General features: G+C 33.3%; 1 protein-coding gene across 1 annotated transcript in view; it reads left to right on the plus strand.

Annotated features, from left to right (window-relative positions):
* Positions 1 to 12476, plus strand: part of ADGRL4 (adhesion G protein-coupled receptor L4) — a 116518-nt gene that overhangs the window by 86203 nt on the left and 17839 nt on the right. The window contains exons 10-12 of the mRNA XM_031002412.3: positions 668 to 871; positions 3001 to 3221; positions 3351 to 3417. Coding sequence (XP_030858272.3) covers positions 668 to 871; positions 3001 to 3221; positions 3351 to 3417 — 492 coding nt within the window. The remainder of the gene's footprint in view (positions 1 to 667; positions 872 to 3000; positions 3222 to 3350; positions 3418 to 12476) is intronic.

The following is a 12476-nucleotide window of genomic DNA, read 5'->3' on the forward strand; positions in this document are numbered from 1 at the left end:
GCTCTGTGCTATCATCTCCATTTTAATATATTTATTTATAATCTATCATTAAATATATAAAATAACCAAATAAATCTAACTAAACATAATGTCAGTCCTAACAATGATTTTTTCCTGAACTTAAGCAAATAAACATCTATTCCGTATATAAACATAAGTATTCATCTAGTTAGGATAAAACCAGCATTTTCTATTTCAAAGTTTCTGAACACTATTACTTGATAATCCTTATATTCTGCATTGCTAACACCTTTGTTTCACATGTTTTAGATGAATCACTGTATAGACATAAGACTTAGTCTTACCACTGATAAATCTGTTTTAATTAACCATGTTCACATTATAATAATCGATTGCCTTTCTAATGTAGTGAAATTAATGATGATAACATTGTTAAACCATGTACTAGTACTAATACTATGCCTAGAAAAAAAATCACCAATAACAGAACTGTTAAAGTGCTACATGATTTACATCAGATTTATGTGAATATTGAGGACTTTCAAAAGTACAAAATTTTTCTCATCTAAATGCACATTTATATTTTTACATTTTATGAACATTTTGATTAATGTTTCACCAAAAAAGAAAGTTCATTATATGTTGTAGTTCCTTTGACAACTTACTGAGTTATTCTTTTAACAGCTTTATTATTATTTTCCCTTAGGGTATTAAAGATTATAATATTCTTACAAGGATCACTCAACTAGGAATAATTATTTCACTGATTTGTCTTGCCATATGCATTTTTACCTTCTGGTTCCTCAGTGAAATTCAAAGCACCAGGACAACAATTCACAAAAATCTTTGCTGTAGCCTATTTCTTGCTGAACTTGTTTTTCTTGTTGGGATCAATACAAATACTAATAAGGTATGTAGGCATCCTAATCTCTATTTTTGTCCTATGATATGTGTACTTTCTTAAATGTATATGTCCTAGAAACATTAATTGTAATTTAGGGTTTAATGGGGCAGACATACTCTATAATTTGTTCTTCAGCTATCCTTTCTAAGTTTGATAATGCTAACACAGCTAAGCAAACTACTTATCAAGTCCATTCAGCAAAAATGGCCCTCATTATGATGAATTATTGGGACAAATTAAAACTTTGCAACAAACTGAATAAATATTTTTTTGTTGTTCTGTTTTGTTTTTAAATGGACGTTGAACAAAGGCCAAGGAGAGAGAGAATTAGAAATAAACTTTATCTTAGAATAGGGACTGAACATAAATGCAGTCACAGTTTGTAGGTTGGAATGTGATAAATTGGTTTTACCTAGTATCTTTTCTAACTTCCCATTTCCCAAGATTATTGATTTTGAACCATTTGAACCTTCCCAAATGGTTTCATATTGTATTGGTCTGGGTCCTCCTAGAAGCAGGTGTTAAGATGGGGTTAAGTATGCAATAGATTTATTAAGGGAATTGCTGGGGAGAAAAAATGGGAAGAGAGAGGCTTGGAGAGCTATCAGACCAAGATTCAGGTATGATCCTGAGGGAAGAAAAGAAGAGTGGGCAAAAGCATTCCACACAGTAATGCAGTTCTAAGGAAAAGTCAGCACAGGTGTCAAGGAGTCCTCTCGGAAGTCCTTGAGCCAACGTTACCTGTCAGGGGAATCATTTTGTCTCTCAGGAGCAGGAATCCTTTGTAAGAGGAATCCTTTTTCTCTCACAGCAGTAACCCTACTGTGCTCAGTCATGGGCTGGCAGCAGCCTATGGGAAGTGGGAACAGCAATGGATTTCCTACAGCTGCAGCTGAAGCCTTAGGTCAGTTGCACTCCTTGCAGTTGGAGATTGGAGAAGTGTATTCTCATGACCACAAAAAGTGAAATTGCCTCCATATTTCCATTCTTAGAAATCTTTCAAAGACTGAAACTAACAATCAGTTAGCAAGGTTTTCTTCTGAAGTAGATGGCAAGAAGTGTTTATTTTAAATAGTATACACTAGACTGTAAACTCCTTATCTATTTTTATGTTTTGCAGTGGTATTCGTAACACTTTTCAATTTTATGTATCTCCCACTATCCTCCAATGCCTAGTTCCTCTTTCAGTTACCTTCCACCATTATCTTCACCCCAAAATTACTCATTGTAGTGTTTACTTTCAACTGCTTTTCACCTATTAAATTTGTCCCATTTTTCCAGTCATATCTCAAATCTCACTTCCCTGCTAAAGTGATTTCCAAATTTTAATTGCCAATGATCTTTCTGTTCCCCAGACTTATAGAGTACTCTCTAACATATTTTACTATGTCATCTCATTAATCTTGAATTATATTCTGTATTTTTAATGGGATAGGTACATAAGTATGTATTATGTTATCTCTCCCATGATATACACCTTTAGCTTTACTAGTATGGAAAGTGTAACTACTTCTTTTTCTGTTACTTCTTATAGGTCTAACTTTAGCTCAAGATGAGAAGTAAACACTGAAAAATATGTTTAAGTGAAAGCCATCTCAAATTTACATGATAATCTTAACAGTTGAAAGTAATTCTATAATGGATATTTTGATGAAATATATTATTAATCTGCTTTTTAAATTTTATTTTTGTCATCTAAGATATTTATTTTATTTTGTCTAGCAGAGTATTGAGTCATTTTCATTCTTTGAGCATGAATAAAATAAAGGAAAAGAGAGGCATCTCCAAAACAGAAATCAACTTAAATCCTAACATATTCACCAAGATACCATGGTTTACATGACAATAATCCACAATTTATCACATAAGATAAATATATAAAAGTTACAAACCTCTGGACAAAAACAGTAACAGTTCTATCACAAGATTGGTTAATATTTCACGTTGATGAAGTGCAGTTGTTTTTCTAAATCTTTAAGAACTGACATGGTATTTTAATATGACTAATCATTATATAAAGTGGCATACTTTATAGTATAAAGAAAGTTGTGATTTACAGCGAAAGTAGAGATTGTATGTTATGATAATTTTAAAACAAACACTGACAATGTTTTTTTTTTTTCTTTGATTTCTAGCTCTTCTGTTCAATCATTGCCGGACTGCTGCACTACTTCTTTTTAGCTGCTTTTGCATGGATGTGCATTGAAGGCATACATCTCTATCTCATTGTTGTGGGTGTCATCTACAACAAGGGATTTTTGCACAAGAATTTTTATATCTTTGGCTATCTAAGCCCAGCCGTGGTAGTTGGATTTTCGGCAGCACTAGGATACAGATATTATGGCACAACCAAAGTGTAAGTTAAAATGATTTCATGAGCATTTGAAATACGATTTTGAATGTGCTTTGCATATCTTTGATAATTTTGCTATGTTAACGTACGTGCAAACATATTTATAGATGCTATCTTTTATTTACTTTTCAGATGTTGGCTTAGCACCGAAAACAACTTTATTTGGAGTTTTATAGGACCAGCATGCCTAATCATTCTTGTATGTATATATAAAATTGTTATTACAATTCAAAAAAGTGATGATCATAGTGTGCTTAAAATTTCCAGCAATAAGGTGTTATTCTAAAAAAGAAGAATTTGAATATTTTACAGTATATCACTTATCAGCATTTTACATATACTATAATTAAAAAATACATGTATATCTTTTAAATTCAAAGCTATTACAATTCATTTGCCCCTCTTGATGGAGTATAGATGTCTGCATAACATAGAGGAAAAAGCATTTTTTGCTTATCAGTAATACCTCGGCATGCTTCAACACAGAGAGTGTGCCAACCAGCTGATAATTTGGCATTTTAGATGTTTACGTTATTTAATCTTTTATCGATGATCGGTCATCTTTGAAGATTAGACTGTCATCTTTATAGTTTTATCATCTTTATGTACCCTGTCATCATAAAGTGATTTTAAACTAAATTGCAACATCAGAGATAAGAACCCACTATTTCTCATGAACAGACAAGTCATATATTGAGATAGTCCTATTTCAGCAAGGAAGAGGGCCTTTTAATTCTTATTGGAAGTGGTTTCAAACCTACAAATTTGGCAGGCATTATATGTTTCATTCTAAATAAAGACATTTTTGTATGTCTGAAGAGCATTTCTAAGTCCTGAAAGTTTTCAACAGTCTTTCTGAATATAATAGTCTGTCAATGAATCTGGGAGGTCTGACAAAACTCTAGAGTGGAATGAATTGTCAGTAGAGAAGTTATGGCAATATTTTGGATAACTTTGTTCCATATGTGTTGACCGTAAGCTAGCCATCTTTTTGAATTTCTTTTTCTGTCTTCCTCTTTCCTTTGAGTTTTTTATGGTTGTGAGGGTACTGCTAAATGGAGAAGGACCTGAAATGCAGAGCAGAGAATTTTCATCAAGCTTTATTTTGCAATGGTGTGGGTGAAATCAAGGGCATTCATAAAGTATACTTTCTACTCATCACAAAAACTCATTTATAATTCTCACAATAAATCAAACAATATTTTATAAAAGAAAAACCAAGAGCAAGATTTAAGCTAAAACAAGTTGAGTTAATTGATTATGACTCCAAAATTTCCAACCCACATAAGAATATAAAGTGGTGTCCCACTCACATATTTTTATGGAATGCCCTGATATGAGTATTTCATGTGATGGTGTATCCTAATTTTACTGATTTTCTCACCATAGGAAAATCCATCTTTGCCATTGTTTTGTACAAGTGAAAGGTCCGTGGAGCAATGACTGTTATTGTTTAGATAAAAAGTAGCATGATAGAAATTATATTAAAACAACAAAAACAGGAGCATACTTCTCTAAAATAAGAAAGGGGAAGTATTCTTTGAAATAGTTTTCAACAGTTGCTTGTGTAAGGCTAATTTGGATTATTTTATGGTAAGATACAGAGAATTTAGATGAAATTATTTAAAAATGAGTCCTGAAAACTTTTCTAGAAGTCTAAATGAACACTGTCACATTGTTCTAGTCTGGAGCTAATAAGCCAATTTATCTCCCATACAGTCTCTGTATGATAATCATTTCCAGGTTAACCAGAAGGTCAGTCTACTTAAAAAATGAGCTAGGCCCCTCAGTTTTACTCTACAATTAAATATTTCTCATCTTTTATAATACCTTTTTTAAATACTAAGAAATTCTTAGATAATTATTGAATCAAAGTGAATTATTTATCTCCAGTTATCTTTGTTCTTCTGTGCTAATGCTTGCATATTACTATTATTATTCAGCTGTATAACACAATGTTAGATGACATTTTTCCTGTTGCCCAAGAATAGTATCTAGTTCAAAGATAAAGTCAAAGAGATATTGAACACCAAACATTTAAAAAAGAACCACCAACAGTTTAGGCCTGCTCTTCCCATGGGTCATACAATTAAAGAGAAACACCAGCTATAGCCCCGTGAGAGGACTGGAGAAGAGAGCTCAGTGGATGATGGCTCCGAGTTAGGCATGCTTGGCCTTTAGGGGAGGACAATGTTCTCTATTAGAAGTTTTTCTTTTCTCTACCAATAAGAAAAAATGATGGTGTTTCCCTATCCCCTGAAGACAAGATGTGGAGGAACACTCAAAAAAGTTTGCAGAGCATGGAATCAAAATAGTAAGAGTAAAATTATCATCCTGATCTCACATTGCTAGAATGACTGTAGAATTTTCATGTGTTCCTGGGATATAAGAATACCAGATATAATGAGCATTTTTTATGAGAGTTTGCCATATATCCCCTGATTTCGAGCCAAATGTGAACCTAGAGACTAGCACCTGCTTTTGTACGGAGTTTCCTGCAGGCAATGTGCTTACTGGAGTATTCTTCAACAGCAGGGACAGAAAAGATTATTATACAGTGTCCCTAGTAATAAAATGATAGGGTGAAACTCAAAGACTTGAGCTATTCTATACGCAAAGATAAGTCGGAGAAATGGAAAGAAGTTGCAGGTCTGCCTAGGTCATGTGAAGATATGTACAATGAAGAGAGTGGGTTGAATGGAGATATGGATATTCATCTTTGAAGAACAGAAGAGACCAAGATGGAAATGAAATACTGTGATCACCAAGTAAATTATGCATACCATCAAAGTGAAGACTGTCTCTTAAGCCACAACTAGCAATGGTAATAAGAACCAGACTAAACCAAAATTATATCATGCAGCTCCCCCATAACAACTGGTGGTCAGATCCTTCTACCCTCCAAGCGCAGAGTTGTGGATCCTTAGCAGTAGAAGACCGGTATCTCAGAACCAACCACTCTGCCCCTACTCAAACACATACGCTTCAAGTATCTGGAAAGGAAAAAGAAGTAAACACCAGATTTAAAAAAAATCTAAAATTACTAAAAGCTATGGCATGTAAATTTATGGCAGTCCCTGAAGAAAAAAAAAGTAACTTTTATGTCACCAAAAAAAGTAGAGATTCCTTGGTGAAGTAGGAATGTTCAAATGTTCAAATGGTCAGATGAACATCAAATGATCAGATGTTCAAAATTGATCACCACTTGCCATTTTGGGGATAGCAATGACCTACTGATTAGGAATTTGCATCCTGTGCTTTAGAATATCCTGCTAGGTAAAGACCCAAACCATATGATTAAGTTCACCGTGTTAATTGGGTGCTCTGGACATGATAGAAAGACAAAGAAAATATAAGAAATATCTTCTGCCCACTACAGTATGAATGAGAGGAAAAAAGACAACACACATGATAAAGGAAAGTATATAATTACAATATAAGTCATACTGGTAAGATGTGGAGAGATCAGTATATATATCATAGACATTCAAAAGTCTTCATTGAGGTGGAGGACCTTGTTTGTGGATGTGACAAGAAGCAGGTTCTACTTTATATGATTGCAAAAGGGCAGAGGATTGCAAGTGTGAACTAAAGCAAGCAGCCCTTATAAGCATGCCAGATTCCTTTTGAGGGAGAACAAACAGCAAAACAAGAAGTAGTTAGCATTGTAAACCAGGCAATACCAGATATCAACTGAAGAATCACCATTATTCACAGTATTCAAGAATCATCTTTTTAAAATACATTAATCACTTCTTAGTCCAGATTGTCATTAACTACTAAACAAATTTTTACCTCCACAAATAAACTCATCCATTTATTCTCCTCCATGTTTATAGTCAGGCCCTTGCTATCCCTCACTAGGATGCTTAGTATTCAGAACAAAAATAAGAGGTTTTAATTTAATTCATGCTTTGTTTTGTTTTATTTTATTTAACTTTTATTTTAAGTTCAAGGGTACATGTGCAGGTTTTTTACATAAGTAAATTTGTGTCATGCGGATTTGTTGTATGGATTATTTCATCATGCAGGTATTAAGTCTAGTACCCATTAGTGATTTTACCTGATCTTCTCCCTCCTTCCATCTTCTACACTCAAGTAGGCGCCAATGTCTGCTGTTCCCATCTTTGTGTCCACGTGTTCTCATCATTTGGCTCCCACTTACAAGTGAGAGCATGTGGTATTTGGTTTTCTGTTCCTGCATTAGTTTGCAAAGGATAATGACCTCCAGTTCCATCCACGACCTGCAAAGGACATGAACTCATTCTTTTTCTGACTGCATAGTATTCCATGGCGTATATGTATGTTTTCTTTATTCAGTCTACCACTGATGGGCATTTAGTTTATACTGTGTCTTTGCTATTGTGAATAGTGCTGCAGTGAACATGTGTCTTTATGATAGAACAATTTATATTCTTTTGGGTATATACCCAGTAATGGGATTGCTGGGTCAAATGGTAGTTCTGTTTTTAGGTCTTTGAGGAATCATCACCTTGTCTTCCACAATAGTTGAACTAATTTATACTCCCACCAACAGTGTATAACCATTCCTTTTTCTCCCCAACTTCACCAGCATCTGTAATTTTTTGACCTTTTAATAATAGCCATTCTGACTGGTGTGAGATGATATCTCACTGTGGTTTTGATTTGCATTGCTCTGATGATTAGTGACAGTGAACATTTTTTCATATGCTTGTTGGCCATGTGTATGTCTCCTTTTGAACAGTGTCTCTTCATGTCCCTTGTCTCCATTGTAACGGGGTTGTTTGTTTTTTCTTCTTCTAAATTTGTTTAAGTTCCTTATAGTTCTGGAATTAGACTTTTGTCAGATGCATAATTTGCAAGTATTTTCTTCCATTCCATAGGTTGTCTGTTTATTCTGTTGATTGTTTTGCTGTGCAGAAGCTTTTTAGTTTAATTAGTTTACATTTGCCAATTGTTTTTAAAGTGTAGGGGTGCATGACTCACCCTGGCCTGGCATAGCCTTAGGTCCTGTTTATAACTTGGTATCATATTGCCACAAAGAGTCTGTTATGGCAGTTTTATGACCTCCTATTTTAACATTAATGCAGTCAGCTACTGTTTTTAAATCAGCAATCCCCAACTTTTTGGCACCAGGGACCAGTTTTGTGGAAGACGATATTTCCACAGATTGTTGAGGAGGGGTAATTGGCATTAGATTCTCATAAGGTGCATGTAGCTTAGATCCCTTGCATGCACATTGTACAATAGGGTTTGCCCTCCTATGAGAAGCTAATGCTGCTGATGATTTGACAGGATGGGAGCTCAGGCAGTACTGGTTCATGGCCTGGGGTTTGGGAATCCCTTGTCTAAACCATAAAAGAGAGAGGGTATAACAAGGTGTTTTTGACCTTCCAACTCATCATGGCCAGGAACTCAGTTTTCAAGTTTTTCTGGAGTCTCCTTGGCACAACAGAGTCTATTCAGTTGATGAAGGGATTCAAATTTTATTTTTAGTTTACATCTCAATCATAGAGCTATGCCTTTCTTGATTTATTTACCGCATCTTACTCAATAATCATCTTGCTCAATAATCATCTTGCTCAATAATCAGTGCCACTGTGTTGCACAACTTTAGGAGTCACAGTTGCAATGTGGTCTTTGGGGAGCTGCATTCACATTGGAACCTCTGTGAGTGATGGACTCTAGAACTGTAAAACTTTGTGGCCCTCTTTTTGGTCACCCTGCAGTATAGAAGTGCCTAGTAAGTCTTCAGTAGTTATGTGTATATTTTAACTGAGCCACTAAAAATATCGATGGTAATAAATGAGGAAGCAAGATTAAGTGATCTCTCTGAAGCTATTTTTCTACCCCTAGCCTTGGGTTCCTAATATGCAGATGAAGTTAATGATGCCAGCCCTACATAACACGGCTATGGTAAAAACAACAATAACAATTTTAACTTATTTTTTAACAATTAAAAAAGGAAAATGCACAACATTCTGGAGGATAATCTTATGGCATTCCTATACTTACATTTTTGTATTAAAATTAAATAAAAAGACATTTTAAAACCATGATTTTTACAGCAAAACATTATATGCAAGGGAATGTATGTGTAGCCAACTATGTGTGTGTGTGTGTGTGTGTGTGTGTGTGTGTGTGTGTTTAGATCTTGATTTTTAAAATATTAGTGAATAAATAGCAGTATTTAATTATAGCAAGATATGATTATTATACATGTGTCTGTTGCTATATAGAATTTGTTAGAAGTCTCTAGTACACCATACCAGAAAAAGTTAGCTAAAACAAAGTAAATATGAAATATTGCAAAGAAAACCAACAGAAACTTAACAGAATAAATAATATTTATTTTCCAGAATAAAGACACAATATAAGTGAAGCTTCAAATTTAAATAGGTAATTAGGGGCAAATTTTTATGGCCTTATATGAAGGTTAAGATTGCTTTCACCGTTTCTCTGAACACATCTAGAAAGACTTGTGCTCCAGAAAAGAAATCTCTATAGAGCAATCTTTAATCCCAATCATTCCTACATGGAATCCTTACAGTTTATCCATAGAGTAAGGACTTCTAGAGTAAGAATTACAGACTAATGCCTTAAATGGTATTTGCTCATTTTTATGAATGGAGCCCTGAGGCTTGCCTGGTTTGGGAATATGATGTAAAATGCCTTTGAGGTAATATATAAATCAGTAAGAACAGAATTAGTTCAACACTAATGTATTATTATGCATGTTGTTTCAAACAAATATTTAAGCTTTTAATCTGTTCAGATAAGTGTTAACTACTTAGGTATTTGAACAGTAACATGTTCTGCATTGATCTTACTAAAGTAATTCTTCAGGTGTTTGGTTCATTAATATTAAAAATCTCTTAGAATTCTGAAATATGAACCAGTGACCTCATTGATTCTATCTATGAATCACTACATTTAAAATGTTAAGATTGTGACTGTACTTGAAAAGGCCTAGTCTTGCTTTTTGAAAGCTTGAGCTGTACAAGAAAAAAGATGTCTAAATCTTTGTAAAGCAAGCTGCAAACTGAAGATAATTTCCATAATTTATTTCTTTATTCAATATTTTTAATCTTCAATGCTCAATTCTTTAAACTAAAACTATGTGAGTGATTAGATTCAAGTACACAACTATAAAGAAGAGTTCATAAAAATAATTTAACTTTTAAATAGAAACTGAAGTTTCCCCTAGACACATTCAGCATTGAAGAATAGCATTTGCTTGATTGAGGCAAATACTAATTAAGCTATGTCCAAGTAAGGTATTTTATTTAAAAACTGTAAGGTTTCATTTGAATTTAAATCAAAACTCTCATAATTGTGTGTTGCTGTATCACTACTCTTACCAACTTCTTTTCAAATCTGACCAGAACTCCACTCACTTTTTGTTGTAACCTCTAATTGTCCTTTATATGTCTACAATCTAATTCCCTTTCACCAGGAAATACTTATTAAAACCTACTCAAAATGAATTTTTTATGACTCTTACAAGATGGGCCACATTTAGACATATCTGTTATTATGTAAGACATTCTTATTACATTTTTTAGTAGCACAAATTGCCAAAGATTAGAAAAATGCAAATATTACAAGACTGTGCAAGGTAAAAATGCGCATATTCCATCCTACACTCATTCTCCCCATAAATACATTTTTCTTAATATTTACTCTGTATCCTTTTAGACCTCTGCTGTGTGTATATTTGATTATAAATTCAAAAAACCTGAATTGTCTATTATCTGTAATATATCATATTCATTTTTCCTTGTTAGAATATACAGTTCTACCCTCTTTTTATCATGTATATTATGACTATGTGCTAATTTAACAGCTTTCCTATTGAAGAATATTTAATGTAATTCAAAAGTTTACTTATTACAAATAATACTGCACAGAGAATCTTTATTCCAATATAATTTCATGTATCTATTACATAAAATTATTAGGAGCTACTTCTTAGAAGTAGAAATGCAAGTATATACAGATTTTAAAATTTACAAATTGTCCTTCAAAACAATTACTTCAATTGATAGGTTCACCAACAATATATGAGAGTGTTCTCTTTCTGACACTTCTGCCAATGCTAGATATTATTATCTACTGAGGTAGATAATAAAAATAAATGGTTCGATTGGAATATATAAACCAAAAAGCATTGTGATAAACTAGGGTTCCACAATAATGGCAGAGTTGACACGTTGGATCAAATCTTTGTTGTGGAGGCTGTCCTGTCTGTGCTATTATAAGCTTAGGAACATCTCTGGTCTCTACTCACTAGATGCCAGTAGCACCACTGCCACTTAAATATGACAACCAAAAATGCCTCTCCACGTGTCCTCTGGGGGATGATATTCCCAGTTCTCTTCACTGGGAACCACTAGCCTAGACATGGATGTTAAGTATCTTGAATACGATTGTATTTTGCAGTCCTCTATAAATAGCATACAATGAGAAAAATCATGAGAATCATGGTTTGGGCACTGTACTTTAGATGTCCACATTAAAGTTATATTAGAAACACTACTCATTGTAATTTTAAATGTTATGGATAATGGCATCAACATTTTAATTATGTGTTTTAATTTAACATCATCATATTTGTTGGGTGCATCTTTCAGTCACCTCTGTGGTTCAAGGCACTTTAATACTCTAACCTTTATCCATATTATGTATTAATAAGCATTTCAGTGCCTGTAACATTTTTCCACTTTTTTTCATATTATTTTGACCTTCTTGAAACAATAGATAGCTGGAATTCAAAATAAGGAAAAGTGGAATTATATAAAAACATAAATAATACATTGGTAGTTTCAATATGTTCCTATGTATGAGAGATATATTCTTACTGGAAATACCTTCAAAGATAATGTCCTTAAGACACATACTAGAAAATGTCTTAAAAGTTGAATAAACTCATAGAAATTAGAAATCCAAAAAATATTTTTAAAAACTCTTGGATCTCTAAAGCCCAGTTGGAAATAACTGGTTAAGATGAGATTCATCACTAGTATTTCCTTATAAATGCTGCTTTACATTGAAGGATGTTACATAATGATATGATGAAAGGGAAGAACTATGGATGTTGGTAAAGCAAGACAGTCATTAGAATTATTATTCACTTTACATTCCTATAGTCTTTTAACCTTTACAAAACACTTATATCTCAGTTAATCCTAATGGAAGCTTCTGTAATACATGCAAATAAAAATAGTAACAGCATTTCATAAAATATGATGTTTTACTAGATTTTTACACTGTAAA

The sequence above is a fragment of the Gorilla gorilla genome, chromosome 1, assembly GCF_029281585.2.
Source record: "Gorilla gorilla gorilla isolate KB3781 chromosome 1, NHGRI_mGorGor1-v2.1_pri, whole genome shotgun sequence".
NCBI lineage: Eukaryota > Metazoa > Chordata > Mammalia > Primates > Hominidae > Gorilla > Gorilla gorilla.